A 22,054-nucleotide genomic window follows, 5' to 3' on the forward strand; every position below is an offset into this window, starting at 1 on the left:
CTGGAGTGAAGTTTGGATACATGTTCAACAATGTTGAGAAGGAATGTGACAATTCCACTAAAAGAGATTGTGTTGATCTCAGTGGGATCAAACAATGTTTACTGCAACAAGACCAGTGAATTTAAAAAAAAGGTCATTATCTTGCAGCTACTGCAGACTACAAATGTGTTTGTGACAAAACTACCTATGAGATTTGATCTGGTGGACTGGTCTTGTGTGAATAATGAAAATCGATGAATGAATCAAAAACTAAAACACTTCTGCTTGAAGTTCAAAACTTAAGCCTTTTTGTCATCAACAATTATGAAAAATTTAGTTTTACAATGCATGGATGACAACTGAATCGATCTGGTAAGAAGAGACTTGCATCAGATATAAATGAAACTGTTGATAAAAATGATGTCAGAGAAACAGCTGCAAAAACAAAGAAGTCCTCTCCCTATGTGCTGACAGGTAGGGAAACTAGCGAAGGGGGCCAATTCTATCCAGATTTGGCCCAACATAAATAACCCAGAAGTATTCAATACACAAGTGGAAGTTCCTTTACCTTGTAATCACATCAGTTTTAATGATGCTTTGGTTGGCTGGTTGGTTGGTTTGGGGTATAAAGGGATCAAACTACAGGGTCATCAGTCCCTTTTTCTACAGGCAAACAAGATTAAAGGTAAAACAATTCCAAAAAGGAGCTGGGAGAGTAAGAGGGTGTGAAACTAATGGGAAACCACACTGAAAGAGAAAACAAAAGAAGCGAACCAAAATGGGAAAATATAAACTAAAAGGAAAAGCAGAGGAATGTATTAAAACCATATAACAGATGGTCTGGGATCGCTGATCACAAGAATAAAAAAAGGATAAGCCAGCCACTCTGAAAACACTGAAATCTCCAGCCTAAAAGACAAGACACACACAGGGAGAGACAAAGAGGTAAAATGGAGGGAGGGTGGAGGCCTGGAAGAGAAGTCCAGATGTCCACCCTTAGATAGTATGATAAAAAAAAACCTCACGAATAAAACATAAAACTAAATCAGCCATTGAGGCATTGTCACCCACCACCATAGGTAGGGTGTTGGGAACGTTAAAAGCCTGCCGAGGCCCTGCAAGTGGCTCGCATGGATGACCACCACACATTTGTTGTCTCCTTGATAACACAGAGTTTATTTGGTGTACTGAGGGTGCGCCATTCCGTATCCCAGATCGTGAAAACTTTACAGCGGAAGACCGACTGGAAATCAGTCTCCGGCAGATCAATCTCCAGAGCTGGTTTACTAGTAGCCTGTTTGGCCAGGCTGTGAACAACTTCATTTCCTGGGATCCCGACATGTCCTGGGGTCCAAATGAAGATCACTGAACAGCTACTGTTACCGAGGGCATAAAGAATTCCTGGATCGTCATTACCAAAGGATGTCGAGAGAAGCACTGGTCGTGAGCTTGTAGGCTCCTTAAGGAGTCACTAGAGATGACAAAGGACTCACTGGTGCAGGAGCGGATATGCTCAAGAGCACGATAGATGGCTATCAACTCTGCAGTGAAAACACTGCAGCCATCCAGCAAGGAGTGCTGTTCAGTACGTCCAATGTGAGTAAGCATAGTCAACAAGATCGTCGACCATTGATCCATCAGTGTAGACTATTTCTGAGCCCTGGAACTTGCTGAGATGAGAGAAAAATTGCTGGCAGAACTGAAGCTTTTGGGCCTTGCGATAGGTCAAGGCAAAGCTGTGGCCAAGGCATGGACTGTAGAGGTGTACATAAGTGGACCCGCAGTAAAGGTGGTAGAGGGAAAGCATTGAGTTCAGTAAGAAGTGACCGGACACGGATGGCAAGGGGATTCTCAGTTCTGGGGTGGGGGATGCTTTACCTGATAATTTATGCAGTAGTAATCTCATAATGAATTTGAACATTGTAGGTCTGTCTGAAGGAACGATCAGCAAACTTTATGATATGCAGATTCTGTTAGAAAATGTGAAACAGCATAAATGAATTCAAAACCCTATTAGGACCAAAATTATTTAATAGTACAACATTTATTTTCATTTCAGTTTTCATTATAATATTATTTAATAACTTTATATGATTATTCCCATACATTTTACAAGAACTAGTTACCTAACATTAACATTTGGAATTGCATTACAAATATACACCGTGATAAAAAAAACTTGCACAAATACTTCAATAGGTTGAAACTAGTATAGGAAGGAGTCAGATATATGGACACACATGTATTCAACAACCTACCCAATTATACTAATGTCAAGTGAATAATGTGGGAGAGTTTAAAACTGAATCAAAGAATTTTCTGTTGTGCAACTTGTTCTACTCCACTGATGATTGTAGTCATAGACACTCCTAATATCACTGTTTTAAGTTAATTATAAAATGACATTAACACTATAATGTAATATTCTTTCATTTCACTATACTGCACTTCAATAAAATGTAAACTTGAGACTACAAAGCTATTGGCACAAAAAGTACATTCTATAACACCATTGACTGTCTCGTCTCCAAGATGAAAAATGTTTTAATAACTGCAAAAATTTAATTTTGCTGAGATAAAATGTTCAGCTACACTTTTTGGCATCTGACCTATCTTCACCTGACTGCCCCTAACAGGACTTTGTCTAACAGGCCTTTGTGGCAAAAGTTCTTTGATTGTTTCCGACATTGTACATCTTTATTAAAAACATAATTCTGCATTATACTAGCCAGAGCTACAAATGCATTAGGTTCAGTATCACTGTCTTAATGTAAAATACTCACTACAGATGATGATTCTTGGGTGACATCACCCTCTCCATCTACACTTGATGCAGAAGTGAGAAAGTCCGTCGGTGCATTTTCATCAGCTGTAAATAGAAAGTGTGTTGCTTAACAAGTGATAAATTCTCGATATGTATAGATCAGAAAATAAATAATTAAGTAAGTAAGTGACAAAGATAATGCAAATGATTTTGTAAAACAACTGCTAAACCTCCTTACCTGGAGCTGGGATGAAGTAAGTAGTGGATGCTTGTGTTGAGCTGACTGAAGGGAATAAGTCTGATTTTATTGTTTGATTGGGAGTTTTGCTACTGCCTAGAACATCCACATAGTTTGCACGCAGACCTAACAGAAACAAATCAATCCCTTGAAAATCACTTTACAAGAAAATAATTAATAAACTATTTATATACATCATATACCAAGATTACGTATGAAGATACACAAGTGCAGGTGAAATAACTATCTTCAAAGAGGCAGGCAAACACATTCAGATGAAAACAATAGTAATCTGTATGGACCTAGAAATATAAATGAAGCAACTAAATTGGCTAATGAGAGTAAAGGAGATAAAGAAGTCTTTAGGACAATAAATTACAACAGAAAAATTTCTTGAAGAGTTTCTGTAAAGTTTGGAAGGTAGGAGACGAGGTACTGGCAGAAGTAAAGCTGTGGGGACGGGGCGTGAGTCGTGCTTGGGTAGCTCAGTTGGTAGAGCACTTGCCCGCGAAATGCAAAGGTCCCGAGTTCGAGTCTCAGTTCGGCACACAGTTTTAATCTGCCAGGAAGTTTTGAAAAATTTCTTGTTAGTACAATGATTTTTGAGTTACTAAATTGGAGATTCTTAGGTGAAAATTACTGACACTGCAAGAGGAAGGTATATGTCGATATGACATGGGTATCCAAATGAAGTAGAAGTCAATCAGAAGGTCTCAAGAAGAAATAAGTAACAGGAAACAATATACGAATGAAACTTAATGTTTAAAAAATAAAACAAGGGAGAAGAAAATAAAAGAAAAAATATAAACAAAACCCCAATTGTCTACAGAGGAAAACTGTTCTCTTCATCAAACAACAGGTGTAAGTAGATGAACACTACCTTTGTTACTACCTTTGTTTACCATATTTAGAACAATCTATAATGCTTTTCAGTAAAACACAATGGAAAATTTAACAATAATTATAGGAGAGAATCTGTGTAACTGTTCTTGTGAAAAACAGTAAGCTACGCACCACAGCATTTCTCACATTTTCAAGGGTAGTTTGATGTTCATATGGCATTGTAATGAAATGTGGTCAGCAGATGGAAAAAAACAAGTACGTACTTCTCCCTCTGTTCATCTTGTATTTGTTTTGTGGTTCTTGAACATTAGTTAAGGGGGTAGGTGTTCTGTTCATTTCCATCTTTGGAGGAGGAGGAACATCAGAACCAGCATCATCATCATCGACATCTAAATTAGTCCATCTATTTTTTTCTGGGTTCCAAACAATCTGCAACATCAGGAAAAAACCAGTTATCCAACAAATCACTTAACTAATCATTCATAATATTTTGTTTCTACAGGATTGTAGCTTTTAGAATGATTTATGGCAGTGGTGAAAGTGGTAGTGTTAATAATGGCAGTAGCAAATTTGGTCATTCACACCAGTCATAATTTAATGTAACAAATATCATAGACTGTTACTGTCAATACTTAAATATATTATGGACCATTGGCCAGGGAATTAAAAATTCATGTCCAGCTCATTCAGTTGATTACTTTTCAAAGATTCTTCCCACTTCTAAGTAACATGTGACATTACGCATTAAAGAAATGTTACTATGTACTCACTGAAAATATACACCAGCAGTATGTCCAAATGATAACAACTGTAATATTTTCTCAAATGCAGTATTTTGGTTTTTGACATCAGTGCACTCAAACTACACAAAAAAGAAATCTTACGAACTAAATCATTCAGTGAAATGATTTTCTTCTGAATTTCCAGTGGAATTCTTTCATTACAGGGAAGAATCTGCACTTCCTCAGTGATCAAAATTGGACAATTATGTAAATATGTCAAAAGTGTTTATGTGGAAATACAGCCCATGTTAACCAAAAATTTAAAAGGGGAAGGATTGGACAGGATATGGGAGGGGGGTGGGGGGGTGGGGGGGGTGGGAGGGGGGAGAGGGAGAGAGGGGTAGGGATGTGGTGAAATGGATAGTGAAGAGGGTCAGGAAAGGAGGGGAGTATGAATCGCACAGATGGTCTAAGGAACGTGAACAACTCAACAATACTTCATGCAATACCAGCTATTTTGCATGATTCAAAGTAAAATATGTTCCTCACGAAAATTAATACTTATTTTGCTTTTAAGAATAGCTTACTGATGGATTCTTGTCATCTGGAAGCTTCATTTGATTCTTCGGCCGAAGGCTCAGTTTGTTCCATAAACCTCCAAACCATGAACTGCTTGCTACTGGTTTTGTTGGTTCCACCTTCAGCTTGGCCTTGGCAGAAGGAGATGATGCAGGACTTCCAGGTTCAGTTTTCTACACATATTGGAATAAATGGCCAAGCCGACAGTTACTCTCAAAATGTTACAACAGTTTACAGTAAATGTATAAAACTGAGAGCAATAATTTATTGCTCATGGAAGTCTTACAATCAATAAGTCCATATGCTGGTCACAGAATGTAATTATACACCATTTTAGACAAAAATAGTGTTAACTTAGTACTTTTTAACATTTAATGTGAAATCAAAATTATACCAATGACAAAAAAATATTTGACATAAATTACAACATGTAAAGCACTGACAAAATATCAGAAATTAATGTAAGTGTGAAAGTTACAACACATCATATTATAACAAAATGTCAAGACAATCAACACTCTTTGTTGTTTCTGAAAGGAACATCAGTTTCAAAAGTTTGCTGTGGGCTTGAAATCATAGGAAAGCCCTTTCCTAATGGCATATCAATAGGAAATGTTCCTCCAAATACTATTGGTTTAGTCCCACTGCGACCATATACTTTGCTTTCGTCACTACTGCCGAACAAACTCTGTTTAATATTTAAAAAAAGGTTTCCACTTTTCATTTTGCTCCAGGAGTCCACAGTATCACAGATGATATCTGCCTTTCTCCAAACACCATTGCATTGACAGCCACTTAACACTGCACACTTATCAGAGGACATATATTTGCAATGAGAAATGTGTAAATGATTATCTCCCTGTTCCTGCATAGGTTTCTTTGAAGGAATGACTGATGATGGGTAAAGGCCTGAAGTCAGCCTGCTCATCAGATGCTTATCTTTTGATGATTTTACTCGCATCCTGCAACAATCTTGAAGAAATGAATCACTTGAAAGCTTGATGTGCTGATTTGGTTTCCTGCATTCAATTTTTTCCCCATTTGAAATGTCATGATGGAAGAGGGAGCAGCTTTTCAATGAAACAGAACTTTTATCTTTATAGAATGGATTTTCTACTTCTTGGTCCAAGTCAGATTTTAGTTCAATTAGTCTATCTGTATCAATATTTGAATTAATGACAGTTACATGATGCTGTTGTTTATTACTGTAAGCAGGGCACAGTGTACTTACAGACTCAGATGCCACTGATTGCTAAGTAATCCATATGAGGCACAACAGAAGCAGAGAACACACATTATCAGTACTAAGTAGTATCTCAATACGTCATACAGTTATATGTCTTTAATTTAAAGTTAAAGGAGGGATCAATACAAACAACACTGTCAAGAATTTGGGGACTTGCACAAACAAGTGAGCATAAAAGGCATTGTTATTCCTGTATAAAATTATAAAGTTATGACTATGAAGGTACACACAAGTCTTTTTTTCCGTATTCAACAGTATATATCAAAATGTCCAGTTAAGTATATGGAAGTTCCAGAATATATTTATATGGAAGTTCAATTTCTACACAGGACTAATATTTTCATGAAACAGAGCATGTCTGCAAAGAGCTAACTGCGACTAAAAGAACGTTCAAAGCATTATATAATAATTATACTTCAGGAGGAATTATTTTAGTAGTGTGCAGTTAATTTCCTTCTATACTTTTGTTTTGAATTTTTGAAAGGAGGAAGATTTTTGCATTAGTTTGGTCATTACAAACCACAGAAAGTCTGCTGAACAATAAAATCAATAAAAATACTTCATGGTTTCACTCTCACTACTACACAGTAGATTGTGGGTGGGAGTTAAACATTATAACATATGTTACTATGTGACTTAATAATAATCAGAGATAAAAGTTAAATGAAGATGCAGACTTATTTTTGCAGGAAATACCTTAATCTAGCACCCATTACACTAAAGATTTCAGAGGAGACTAGTGGGAGAAAAATTTCACTTTAATTGCAAGAACTAATACCAACTTCACATAAGACAAATTTAAGTAATTACTCTTGGCCAATATTAATGAATAATATTTCATACAAACTAATCATTATCTTACTTTATAATTTGTTACAATAACAGCCAGCCCTTCCAAGTTAATAAGAGGACCCTTTGACATCATTAAACACCTAATGAAAGAGTGCGCTTACCCCCGTTACACCCCTTTGATTTTACACAAAAGAGTATTGATTAAGTTCATATGTAGCCCACACATTATCATTACTTACAAAATACTTCTAATTACACAATCAATACATGACACATCAGACATGAGTGAACATTAAATTCTGACTGTAACACATTAACAGGCAGTACCCACCCAGAAAGAGGCCCCATGTGCTAACAATAAAATTTTAACCCATTCCTTTGGGTATCTGTTTCAATTGCTCGATAAATCTCCAAATGATCTCAAAAAGAGCCCTTGCTCTGATAAATACCCAAGCTGCTTCACATCTGGAAACAATAAGGATGGTCTCACTCACAATTAGTTTCAAAGCAACAAACATGGAAACCCAGTTGCAACAACTCTTTGAAAAGGGACAGTACAGAAGAGAGGAAGATTGAGAAAGGATTAATATGTTCCTGGTGTAAATATAGTAAAAAGCAATGCAATAGCTTGTGGAAATTATGGGTGGCTGCAAATTGACTACAAATTATTGGAAAATTTGATAAGGTTGTAATGAAACCAACACTAAAATACGTAGTCTTACTACTATCTCTGAGGGGTAAGTTTGAAGTTCTGGTACTGAAATTTGATTGCATAACCAATTAACAAAAAAAGGTGTAAATTTTTCTAGTAGAACCAATTATCACTGGTATGATCATGAATACACAACAAATGATAATGTTGTGGTTTAGAGAGCAAGTTTGATTTCAAGCTCCGCTTGTAGTGTCAATCTGAATTCTGTGACAAATGATTTCTGTAAAATAGAAAATGAATGTGCTGGAACATCAAATGTAGCTGAAGAGACAATGTAAACTGTGTGCTGATATTTTCTATCTAGTACAGACAAATCAATGGATACAGCCAGCTGGGAATAGACTGAATTTGATCCAAATTAAACGGAAAAAAAAAAAACTTAAATTGCAGCATAATTATGCTAGGATGAATTAATGGCTCTGAGGGCTTTTCATGAAAAATAGAAACGAGTGATCCAATGATATTTTTTCTGAGACTTAGTGAAGGGACAGTACAGAAGAGAGGAAGATTGAGAAAGGATTAATATGCAGCAATTACATCAAATGTTACAGCCCATTTTGAGATGTGTGTGTGTCATTTTTCTTTGTCAATAAAACTATCAGCTAAATAAACAGGCCAAGACATGTTGGGGAAATTGCATAATGCAACACTTCATGGCTTGATAGAATGTACTGGCCACTATCTGTTGATGACCTTTGCTTTGATTGCGCACTATGTATGGACTTTCAATATTTGCCAGATATCTCCTGTACATGTGAAATCAAGCTTACATGTTACTGTCTTTAGTGTGCAGTTTTATGGTGTCAATGTAAAAATCCAAATAAATTGTGCTCATAACTACAGATTTCTACAATGGTGATGTGTCTCTTCAAACACTCAGTGCATTGATATATTGGAGAACATGGATGTGGGCTGTAGGAAACAGTGGCTCCAACAACAGCGATATATAATTACTTTTTGATTGGACATTGCTGAAACAGCAGCAACAGCAACAGCAGTTGGCCTTACAACAGCAACATATAATGACAGTGTCTATCAGGGGCTAGATGGCTCTGACAGTTCCACTCTTCCCTTAATTTCTGGACAGCGTTGATGACTGGGAAATGTACTTACAATACCTCTGCCATCACTTCAATGCCTTCAAGGTAACCAATTCAAATTGGTAGCAGTCATTTTTTCTTTTGTGGTCTTTGCATAGTGTGTTGGGTTTGCTCTGCAAGTTGTTCCCAATGAAACATCCTGATAGTTTCCTTTTGCTGAATTTCGTAATCTGCTGTAAGATCATTATGGGAGTCAATCCTGTCTGGTATTAGGTAGACTGAAATTTTACCGACATTATAAAGAAACCTACAAAGGGTGGGTACTGACCTTCAGGGTCCTAGTTGCTGGTGTGCTTTTTTGTGCTTAGAAGAATCATGTCACTGATCGTATATTGCTTCATTGATTCAGGATTTGCTTCTCCAAAATTTACCCGAAAACAAGTCGGCTCTCAGATTTTAAGGCATGCGGATCTGTTCTTAGACAACGTCTTTTAAACTGCTCACACTTGCAAATTCACACAGGAAACTGAAAGCCAGTGGGAGGTTCAGTTCACTGTGTCCACCGTCACCACCAATGCAACAGTAAACACTTCCCCAAACTGTGTCAGCCACTCCTGTAAACACGTTATGCCATGCCAGCACAATAGCCTTGAGGCACACAAAAACAGGCTCGCAACACTTCCAGTGTCTCCGTATGATGTCTCCCTCATAACTCTATCAGAATCTTTTTCGGGTTCACTGTCTAAACATAACTTCAATCCACACAGTCTACCTTCTTGTCCTCAGTGTTTCAACCGATGCTCCCACTCCCTCTGCCCACGTTGATCAGCTACTTATTTTTCTTACAGCATTAGTCAACACATTGGTTGTCTGACACTGGAACCATAGGTATGATGCGGAGTCTGGTTCTCCCACCTCTTCCCTTGCGGGATCTCATCATAGCTCTCTTACTGAAGCAGTGTACTCCACTGAAATGCTGGCTCATCCTGCTATGGGTCAAACTGGTAATCATGTAATGAGTGAATGGTTTGGAAGTCTCTCTTCAGGTGGATACTGGTGCAGCCTCTTCTCTTATGAGTAGTACTACCTATGCTGCATTTGGTTCTCCTCTGCTACAGCCTTATCGTCAGAGAGTAACTGCCTATGGTAACCATAACATACACATGAAAGGTGTTTTAGCTATGGAAGTCTCTCATTAAAACGTTTCAAGGAAACTTTCCTTTTTGGATGTTAATTCCGGTAATATGGAAAATATCTTTGGATTAGATGCAAACAGTTTGTTTTTTTCTTTTCAGAGAAAGTGTGTTTGTTTTCCACGGAAATTCCATTTTGCGACACTAATGACTTAACCTTCTCATATTCAGATCTGTTTACCTCTGGTTTAGGATGGGCTGTGGATGCAGCTGTAAAAATTCATTTAAAACATTCCCTGCGACTCGGCCCAACATGTGTCCCGACGCAATTCTTTCCACCCAATGGGTGTGAATTTCAGCTAATTCCTGAGACTGAGGAAGTGATTATTACGTCAAATTCTAAGCTGCAGAAGGCACAAAGGTATTATTTATTTACCACGAGATAAATAATTCAAATATGTTATTGCTTCCATTTGGCCCACTGGCGACCTGATAACACTTTTTTGTGCTACTTTTCAATTGTTCAGGTCACCCTGTGCCCCAATTGCTGTGCTGCATTCTTTTAGTACCAAATGCTACAGAAAACAGGTTACTTATTGCTGTACATTAAAATACACTCACCGTAATTTGTTAGTGTTTGCAAGCAAGAGAAACTGCTTTAAAATCTATAGTGAAATATTGTTTACGTTTATGAGATGACTGTTTATCTCCTATAATAATTACAGTTGGCCACCAGTTGTAATGATGTTTCACTGCATGTTTAGCTAGAAAAGGATCCATCTACTTCTGGGCTGTCAGTAACAAGGAAACAAAGATGTAGTACACCATTAGATGAGCAGGGACTAGACTACTATCTGAACTACTACCTAAATAAAAGTGACCTCAGTGACTATGATGTCTCTCCTGAATCTAATGATGATCCAGTTTACAATTTCCAAGATTCATGATCCTCTTCGGATTTAAATGTAAGTGATGATGACTCCTGCTCTGATGAGGTTCATGATACTGTATGTAACTCTGATAATGGTAATGAAAATGATATCCCAATTCAGGGGCCAACTGGACAAAATATAACATGAGTAATTTTTAATCAGGAGTCTGAAGTTCATACTTCCATCAGTTTTGACACCCCTTCTGATCTTTACAAAATGCTGGTAACAAAAGACATATTTAATAATTTTGTATTGGAAACAAACATATGAAACACAGAAACCGTACAAAATGCCAGAAAAAGAAATTTTCGACTTTCCAATAGGGTTGATGCTTCTGAGGAACAAATAGGCAAGTTTATGGGCATAATGTTAATTATGGGGTTAAACGAGGTCCCAGAAATTTCACTTTATTGGTCAAAGAATCCACTGTATGAAAATAAAGTTATAAAAGCCACCATGCCTTGTGACTGATTTCTGACATTACCATCTTGCTGGCATTTTGTTGATAATGATGCCCCTAGATGCGTAAGCGATAGGACTTACAATGTACAGTTGTTAGTTGAACGTCTGTAGAGTAACTTTCAAAATGCCCTAAGCCCTGGAAGAAATGTGGTAACCTGATGAATCCAGGATTCCTTGGAGAGGAAGACTGATTTTTGGGAAGTATATTCCCAAAATGTCTCACAAATATGGTGTAAAACTGTGCTAAATCTGTACAGAAGAGGGCCTCACTTTTGCCTCATGTACCTATCAAGAGAGAGACAATGAACTGCTAGGTGTGTGAGCCTCTTTTTGGACATGGTCGCATTCTTTATGCTGACAATTTCTATACAAGCATTTCTCTAGCGCATAAGTTGTTAGATAACAATATGCTTCTCTGTGGAACGATTTGTCCAAATGCAGCAGAACTTCCCAAGGACATTGTGGAGAAGAAGCTTAAAAAGAGGGTAATATGTGGAGCAGAGAACAATAATGGAGTTAAAATTTTTAATCGGGTGGATAAAAGGAGAGTTCTAATGATTTCAATGATTCCTGGAGCTACTGATGTTTTAGAGAACACCAAGAAAAAGAACAGAAAATGAGATGTTATAATCAAACCAAAGGCTATACTGGAGTGCAACAAGATAAAAAAGGGCATTAATCTCAATGACTAGATGTCTTCATATTATTCACCATTGAGAAAGGGGGTGAAATGGTGGAGAAAAGTTGCAATGGAACTTCTCCTATGGACCTCTACAGCAAATCCTTGGATTCTGCATTATAAAAAGAGCACTTCGAGGAGAAGAATGTCAGTTTGAATTTTCTAAGAGTCCAATGCCTAGCACTTATGTGGTTATGCTGCCTCTGCCACTCCTCCGTCAAGAAAGGAAGCTCATACTTTGGGAAAAATTGAGGGACCAGCAAGAAAATTTCAGTGATGCTGCACATTGTGCTACAAAAGGATTTTCACTCAGGAAGGGAAAACAGCAGCAGACAACAAAACCAAGAAAATTACAAACTTCTGCAATGACTGCCCAGGACAACCTAAAATGTGCATCAGTTATTTCAATGAAAACCACAGCTATCTTTTTAAGACTGCAGTGTTTAAACAGTACCAATTTGTTGTATTGTTTGTATAAGCTGTTTATGTGTTTTGCAAATACATTAGGAATGGCCTTCAAAAATGAAGAATGACTTTTTATGACTGCAATTGTTAAAGAGTGCAAAGTTTATGTGAAAACAATAATTTTGTATTGTTTCATGTAAGATACGTATTTACTAAATAATGCAGTACGGTAAAAATGTCCAACAAAAAAACACTGTTTCGGGATCTAGCTGGCCACTATTGCAGCAGTTTATGCAACGATATGTCCCCTTTTGTTACGGACAGCCCAGTTAGCACCTATATGGTGAAGTGACGTCATCCAGAGGTATGACTACCCTCGTAGCGTTCAGCACGCTGGTGAGCCGAGTTGCATTTCAGCGAAGTCTTCGTCAGGTCACCAGTGAGCTGATAAGCAATACAGGTGAGATGTCAAATCTTCCTTCACAGGAAACGTGTTAAAACCCAGGTCCTTACCTTGCTTTTTGCAAGCCTGCCTGATTCCGCACATCCTGCAGTACACTGTTAATCTGAAACTGGACATACTGGAGGCCCTCAAAGTGATTACTCCTGTGTCATAGAGCTAATGGGGCTTCACCCCTTGTAATTGTGAAAAAGCTGGATGGCTCTCTCAATCTATCTGGTGATTTCAAGATCGTTAACGTACAGCTCATCATTGATACTGTTCCAAATCCCTGCCTAGAAGACCTGTCTTGCAAGTTACAAAATGGTGCCTGTTATACTAAGGTTGAGTTGTTGGAGGCATACTTACAGTTGCCAGTGCATCTGGAATCTCAAGATGTCACACCTCACGGAAGAGGAGTGTAGTAACAGACTGTGACAGTGACACGGATCTGTCGCAGCTGTTGGAGATTGAGCCCTACCTCCAGAGCTTACCGCCTGTCGTGCTACAGTCTACAAGCTGTCTCCGCAAAAGGGTGCTCTGCTAAGAGGGGACAACCCTGGAGCTCACTTCACATCAACCGGTGGGACCCCATGACCACCAATTGGCTATAACTGTGTGCCTGCCATGCAGAGAACTCATTCTCTTGTGCACTCATTTGACAGATGTACTGGCTGCTATCTACTGTGAACCTTTGATTTGATTTCAGACTATGTATTGACTTTAATAGTGGCAGGCTATCTTTTGTCTGTATGAATCAAACTTATATGTACGGTTATTACTGTGTGTTTCTATACTGTGTCATTGTAATAAGCCAAATAAATTGTGCTCATAATTGCAGACTTCTACAAAGAGGAGAAAGGGAAAAGGAATTTATTTTCCAGTGAGATGAATCCTCACACTGGAACTCAAATATCCAGACGTGCTTCATTCAAGACCTCCCAGAATGAACTGATTGTGCATCAGCCACAACAGAAAATGCTACTGAGAAGCTTATACTACGTTTGTTTGGGAGAGTCCTGCAAGACTGGAACTACCACTTGGACAGCTGTCCTATAACACATGGTGGTGATAATTCACTCCGAGTGCATTGAAGGGTCATGGAAAAATGTCAAACTTCTCTCTTTGAGATAGCAGAAGACCAGTATTTGTAAGAATTCAGCCTAATGACATTGATGAATAATTTGTAAGCCTCCACATAAAATAAAACCGACACAAAATGTCCAGGCTATGAAATGAAAACCATGGTCCTTTTGTTTAAATGTTATGAAATATGTAACAGTACAGCAGTAAAATATATATTTCACTAACTATTGGGCCTTCAGAGGTGACTTCTTGCACTAATAGCTGCAGGGGGAAAAAAAAAAAGGGAGTACAGTAGAACAAAAAAGTAGTGCAAGTAAGGATTACAACACTATTAATTCCAAGTGTATGAGGTAAAGGTTGAAATTTTAGGTCAGATACCAGAGGTTGCTTCAAAAAAATTACAACAATACATAACACACGATTAACTATGAACCTTTAAGACAATACAACTTATAGGTAATTAAAGTAGGGTATTGAGAAATAGCAATAGCATGCAGCAAATTCCCACTGACTCTCCAACAACCTATTGTGGAACAAACATGCCCCAATGATTGTGAAAGTGTTATACTGTCCCTATCCCAAGTCGTTTTTCAGTCTGGTGGCAGAGGTATGTACAGTTGATTGATAGGAGCCTTGCCACATGGTGACATAGTGACAGGGGCAGTTAGCAGCTTGAGTAGTAGTGAGGCATGTGGCTTTGTGTATGGTAAGTGGACCACTGTGCCTTGACATTGCTCAATGTTGTGGTATTCCATTTGCACCATGACATTAGCATGTGACCAGTCAACAGTCACTATGACTGAAGAACTCTGGCACAGAATTGAAGCAGCATGGAATGATGTAGTTGTTTCTGTCATCCAATCTCTCAGTTCATCAACAAATTTAATAATGTATTCTTCCTACATTACAGGCAAATATGCAATTCAAAGATTAACTGTACCAATATAATTTAGTGACGTGTGATTATTTTTATTTTTGTGTCAGGCGAAATTTCTAAGAGCTTACTGAATAAACACTACTGACTGGAGATAAATATTGGCCTTACATCATAATCTGAACTCAGTTCAAAAACCGCTTTATCATGTAACACTGAACTTGGACCCAATGAACAAGGTAATAGTGTCAATCTAAATGAGCATAAAACACGTTTGGCAGCACCACTTAAATCAGCTACTGACATGATTATTGTGCTTTGACCACAGATCTTAATTGTAAATCACAGATAAATACTATTTATTATCGAAGATGCCATGTTGTATGTGTGAGAGAAAGTAAGTGGAGAAAGGTGTAATCCCCAGCCAAAAAGATTTATTGCTAGAAATCGCATTTGGTCAGTATAAAGACACAACAGAAGGCAAAAAAACTAATACAGCCAACAAAGGAAAGGAATGAAAGGCACAGAAAGTAGTAGTTGTTGACTTTAATTTACAGAACATAGAGACAAACTGTGACTACAAAAGTTTGAAAATATGCTATAGCAATATTAAGAAAAGAGCCAAGAAAGCATTTGTCTATCAGATATAATTTTAATATACCCTTTACAATAATTACATTTCATCTTTATGCAATTATGTGCTGTGTAAACTGGAGCATAACAGTGTCAAAACTTTTCAAGGATGCAAGGCATTAAACTGGAGGCAGTAATTTCCATCAAGCCCACTATTAGAGAAAGTAAACAGAAAGGAGTTTCAGCCCTGAAGCCACAATTTATTCCTACTTCCAACCCCTATAATGATTGTACAAATTTTCATCCTGAAGTTATATGCTGTGGTTTGTAGACATTTTAATATGCTTGAATAATTTTTTTTGAAACAAATTTGCTGCATTTATATTATTAATTGTTATATCCTTGTCCTGTTCTTGTTCTGATACAGATTTAAACAACACTTAAGGTGGCAGTTCATTCACAACATTAGTGCGTGAAGAGACTACTTTAACTTCATATTGAAATATTGTTCACTTCCTTGATGAGCATGAAAAAGAAAGACTAAAGAGACAATATTTACATTGAGCTGGTAAGAATGATAGTATAAGTTAACTGTGTCAGCAATACAATGCATATTTTGAACTAAAAACAGCCTCTAATTACAAGCAGATGTGCAATACATAAGCCATGATTCTGCTATAGAACTTGTAGTGTAAGAATGTCATCCTCCCCTCCATAAAAAGTAATAATAATAACAACAATAATAAAGCTCTCTCAATTAAATGGCAGTTTTACAAAAGAAGATTAGAGTGCCTCAATTGTGAACGTAAAAGTACAGTGCAGTTATTTGATTGTGACCCTGTTAGCTTAATTTTCTGGAATTTCTTCATAGGCTCTTCTAACATCAATTTCAGGCTCCTCAACCAATGCCCTGATAGCTATACTGTATTGTGCATGTCATATGCTACAGCTATAACAACTGCTGCGTGATTTAGTTTTACTCCAAGTCCTAAAACAGCTTGGCATTTTGTGCATCAACAAACACTGCCAGAGGCAAAAGAAATGCCAAGTGGGGAAAGAAAAAGGATGGGAAGGAAAAAGGAAACTGAGGTGCTCGTGACACATAATGGTAAGCCACATTAACCCTAGCACCACTAAGCTCGGATCTGTCACACGGATGTCTGGGGCGGAGGGGGGCAAAATTGCCCTCACATTCTTTTCACTTTTTAACATCTTTTTGTTTGTTTCTTTTGTTGATTATTTAATGAACTAGGAATTTATTTACCAGGTTGCAACACACTTTTCATAGTCATTAGGAACATTATAACATTTACAAATACAATAAATAAAGTAATGAATCTGAGAAATACAATAATATTTTTATCATGAAACTAACAGTTTCATATACATCAGACTTATATTAAGAAATTATAAAAGAATGTACAATAGCAAACCACAAATAAGAAAACAGAAAATCAAAATCAGAAATTACAACTGAGTTTTTCCTTCCTACTCACTTTCAGTTTCACAACCTTTGCATATGATTGTTTTTGCAGAATGAGTGGAACACACATACTTGGAACACCTGCAACAAACTATAGACACTTTGTCACCTTGTCTTTCTCCTTTTTAGAGTTTTTACTCTTCAAACAGGTGTGACATCTTCCTCTTGAATAAAATTCAACAGATTGAACAGTTGCAGTAATTCAGGGCAGCGCTTTCCCTAGAACACTTTCCATTGCAGAGATGATATGCTTTTGTAAACCCATGATAATTCTTTGTTCTCTCCTCCACAGCTGGCATAATGAGCTGTTGACCTAATTCTAACAGATATAGCCTTCTTACATTATGCTTCTTCTTATTCCAGTTTGGGTTGTTTATCATGAAAATTGTTCCAGCATTAAGACAAGCAATATCTATCAAGGTGAAAAAGAGGGATAACGGCCACCTTTCGTCCCTCGTTTTACTGAATGATGTCACGACATTTGATCAATGCTGTCTATGCCCCCTTTGGTTTCATTCTAGTAGAGATTGATGTTTGCCTGCCCCCCCCCCCCTTTTTCTTTCTCTCTGTCCACTCATCCACCTTGTTATTATTGTGTTGTGTGGAAAGAAGTAAGAGATTTTTAGTAAGCTTCAGTTTGGAGATGTATGAAACCAAGGTGACTGGTGCATTGCCTGTTTTTGGATCTGTGAATAAGAACTTAGAAGAATATAGCTCTGGACCCTGCGTCTTCTTTAGCTGTTCTGGTATGTGTTTTCTGTTACTCTTCAATGTTTCCACAAAACTTAACTTGTCATCACTGTAAAGCTCCTCGGCTAAGTCTATGGATGTATAATAATAATATGTTGTTATATTTTTCCACTTCCTGCCAGCGGATTCACTAGGCATCTAACAACTGCCTTTGCACTCCGTTCCTCAGCATGTCGTTCATCCTCCCCTGCATAGACCTCCATTTTTAAAAAGTACCATTTTGACAATTTTGTTGAAAACTTCACGAAGGGGGCAAAACTTATCCTGCTTTCATCTTTCAGTTCTTCTTTCTTTCATCATCAAATCTAATCAGGGACAGAAGTTCTCCACATTGTATACGACTCATTGTAGGTATATAAATATTCTTTCCCAGTACTTTCCCTCATAAGTCCTCAAGAGACAGTCTAGTGTCATTATTTGTGCCCATGAGTATCAAAATACCAATGAAGGTGTACTTTTTGAAAGATTCTGGCACACTGGAGGTCAAGCCTTCACGAGCTGAACTTTCAGGAAAATTCACTATACTTTGTACTAACCCGCGCATTCGCATTGGAGGCGCAGTAATATATTCCCTACCGCTTTTTGCTGTAACAATGATGCTGGAAGCAGCTGCATCTGTGCAATGGCCAGCTTCACACATCCGTCCACATCAAACCCACCAACAAGCAACAGTACCTCCATTATGACAGCTGCCAACAATTCCATATCAAACGGTCCCTTCCCTACAGCCTAGGTCTTGGTGGCAAACGAATCTGAACCAACAACCTGAAAACAGCTTTCGCATTCAGCAACTACCCTCCCAACCTGGTATAGAAGCAAATAACCAGAGCCACTTCCTCATCCCCCCAAACCCAGAACCTCCCACAGAAGAACCCCAAAAGTGCCCCACTTGTGACATGATACTTTCTGGGACTGGATCAGACTCTGAATGTGGCTCTCCAGCAGGGATACAACTTCCTCAAATCCTGCACTGAAATGAGATCCATCCTTCACGAAACCCTCCCCACTCCACCAAGAGTGTCTTTCCGCCATCCACCTAACCTTCGTAACCTCTTGGTTCATCCCTATGAAATCCCCAAACCAACTTCCCTACCCTCTGGCTCCTACCCTTGTAACCGCCCCCAGTGTAAAACTTGTCCCATGCACCCTCCCACCACCACCTACTCCCGTCCTGTAACCCAGAAGGTGTACACGATCAAAGGCAGAGCCACGTGTGACAGCACCCACGTGATTTACCAACTGACCTGCCTACACTGTGAAGCTTTCTATGTGGGAATGACCAGCAACAAACTGTCCATTCACATGAATGGACACAGGCAGACAGTGTTTGTTGATAATGAGGATCACCCTGTGGCTAAACATGCCTTGGTGCACGGCCAGCACATCTTGGCACAGTGTTACACTGTCCGGGATATCTGGATACTTCCCACTGACACCAACCTATCAGAACTCCGGACCTTCAATATATCCTTTCTTCCCGTTACCCACCAGGCCTCAACCTCCGCTAATTTCAAGTTGCCGCCGCTCTTACCTCACCTGTCATTCAATAACATCTTTGCCTCTGTACTTGCGCCTCGACTGACATCTCTACCCAAACTCTTTGCCTTTACATATGTCTGCTTGTGTCTGTACATGTGCAGATGGATGTGTGTGTATGTGCGAGTGTATACCTGTCCCCTTTTCCCCCCCAAGGTAAGTCTTTCCGCTCCCGGGATTGGAATGACTCCTTACCCTCTCCCTTAAAACCCATATCCTTTCGTCTTTCCCTCTTTCCTGATGAAGCAACCGTGAGTTGCGAAAGCTTGAAATGTGTGTGTGTGTGTGTTTGTTATTGTTTCTATCAACGTACCAACGCTTTGGTTTGGTAAGTTACAGAATCTTTGTTATATCACAAATAAAACAAATACTGTGGGCAGTTTTCGCTCCCCCCCCCCCCCCCCCCCCCACCCCCCCACCCCCTAGTGGTGCTAGCGTTAAGTAAAGTTTACACGAGACACGCGCGAAGGTTCAAAAAAATTCATAAATCAGGTCATAGATATAAGAAGTATGTTTATTGTATTATAAGGTATGAATAATCTTGTCACATGAAATAGAACATTTTTAATTACTGTAAGTAGTGAAAACAATATCAAGTACAAGGAACATAAATAATTTTGTGGCTTGTCATTGTATATCACCGAAGTTTCATAGCCAACATTTGGCTTTACTGATTAGAATTCATGTTGCTCTCAGCATAATCTAAAATGTTGTTGTTGTTGTTGTTGTTGTTGTTGTTGTTGTTGTTGTCATCTTCAGTCCAGATACTGGTTTGATGCAGCTCTCCATGCTACTCTATCCTGTGCAAGTTTCTTCATCTTCAAGTACATACAGCAACCTACATCTTTCTGAATCTACTTAGTGTATTCATTCATTCTAAAATACAGCTATCAATTAATTCAGATTCATCAACCTGCTCTATCGCTTCATACTGAGTTACAGATCAATGATGTCCATGAGGTACCTCAGGTATACAGGGAAGCAGGTCAAGGAGAACAGACAGTTTCTTATGCTGTACAGAAATAGGCCTATGATATTTCAGTGTTAAGGTCATAATCCACATTGTCAGTGTAGGCTGCCACACTTCTTGCCACTAATTTCACAGGAGACTTTGTGAACAGTATGTGTCAGGAAAACTCAATCAATTTGAATACTATAGCTTCTGAAAAGTTAATAGGATGCTTATCCATTACTATATTTCCTTTTTGTTATGTTAGGAGTTAAATCTTCCTCCTTACTAAAGACAAAAATGCAACAGTTACTAATAGCATGAACCTACAAAACTAAACTGAACAGTACAGCAATTTAAAAACTATATAATGGCAAGCCACAATAACCCCTTCAGTAAGCACCTAGTGGTGTCCATTAAAAGTATAACAACTGTTTACAGCCAATGGGCTTGAGATAAACATCTTAGAAATTGTCCCACAGTTATCGTTTCATTACATATTATCATTATTTAGAGTACTACATGTACTGCACTGTCATTATAAGCCACATAATCACATGCTATAATATGGCATGCCACAATCACATATTACTGACGCCTACCTCAGATGAAGCGATATCACATTGATTTGGCTGATCATACAATCTACAACACTGTCGCTGCATTCTCAAAACAAACGGTTCCCTTATTGGTTGCACAATGGATTTTTTCACCTGAATAAGTCACACTGTTTCCTCTGCAAGACACCATCTTGCTGTGGCTACCATACTAAAGTACAAAAATGACGTGCTCTGTCTTGGTGCAATACATAATGACAGAGTGATATTGTTATTTGAGCCTAGAGAACATTTTTGTAAGAGGTGATCACTCATTATTGGCTGCTGTTAAACTTCATGTACTTAACTTTTACTACAAACATTTCAAATTTCCCTTTCTTACTTCGTTGTTAAGTGTGTACAAATTGCCTTAAACTAATCAAAATAATTACTGAATACGACTTGGCCCACGAAATTTTGCCCATCAAATATGACCTTGGTTGACAGGGAAATAATCCGACATCAATGTTTATACAACACCACCAGTTTTGAAGTTCAGCTTGATCTGAAGCCATCTTCTGTGTTAATGTATGGTCAACTGCTATATACTATCAGTCCTATGCATATTAAGCTAAGCATGACATCCTACAGAACACAACACTGAGCTAACATGACATTAAAGTGTATGCTGAATGTAACTCATTAGTACCCCTGGTACGAAAATGACAAAATAGGAGGATAGAAATAACATGAAAATGTATTATTCCGCAAAAAAATTATTTATCTCAGTCCACAGTTAAGAAACAAAGAACTTGCTCTGAGAATGATTACAAAAATAAATAAAATAAACATCCCAGCACCAATACAAGCAAGACCTCGGCATTCGTCGCTTGTTGACTGTTTATGGCATAACAATCCATTTTTCATTCCTCAGTTTTAGGTAACAACCTTTTGATCAAACTGCACAAAATGGCACATGTTCAAAGAACTACAAGTGGTACTCAGTATTTGTTACGGATGATGAAATAGTTTAAAACATATACCAACTGTTGTATTGCAACAGCAGAAGATTATTTTAAACATCAAGTACTCAAGCTAAAGATACTTGAAGTTTTCTCCTTCACTTGCAGTCAGTGTGTACTATTTAACACCTAAATGTGCACAGAGAAGTGTGTGAATGAATGAAATTCCATTTTTGCACTTAGCTTTTCGTACTCCCCTTTTCCTCAAGTGCAACAGAACTGGAGAAATCTGCATAGAAGTGCTCCATCACCATACTTTATTTCATCCCAAACAGAAATG

At 38.0% G+C, this 22,054-nt stretch overlaps 1 protein-coding gene across 3 annotated transcripts in view; it reads right to left on the reverse strand.

Annotated features, from left to right (window-relative positions):
- The window catches only part of LOC124556598 (protein transport protein Sec16A-like), a 233,192-nt gene that overhangs the window by 3,945 nt on the left and 207,193 nt on the right, over positions 1 to 22,054 (reverse strand). Inside the window, exons 24-27 of one of the 3 annotated variants that reach the window (XM_047130565.1) lie at positions 5,134 to 5,298; positions 4,088 to 4,253; positions 2,982 to 3,107; positions 2,763 to 2,848 (exon numbers count right to left, since the gene is read on the reverse strand). In XM_047130565.1, the coding sequence (XP_046986521.1) occupies positions 2,763 to 2,848; positions 2,982 to 3,107; positions 4,088 to 4,253; positions 5,134 to 5,298 (543 nt within the window). Of the gene's footprint in view, positions 1 to 2,762; positions 2,849 to 2,981; positions 3,108 to 4,087; positions 4,254 to 5,133; positions 5,299 to 5,335; positions 6,378 to 22,054 lie in introns of those variants that run through there. The other 2 variants (XM_047130564.1, XM_047130566.1) reach the window with 2 other exon arrangements.

The sequence above is a fragment of the Schistocerca americana genome, chromosome X, assembly GCF_021461395.2.
Source record: "Schistocerca americana isolate TAMUIC-IGC-003095 chromosome X, iqSchAmer2.1, whole genome shotgun sequence".
Taxonomy (NCBI): Eukaryota; Metazoa; Arthropoda; class Insecta; order Orthoptera; family Acrididae; genus Schistocerca; species Schistocerca americana.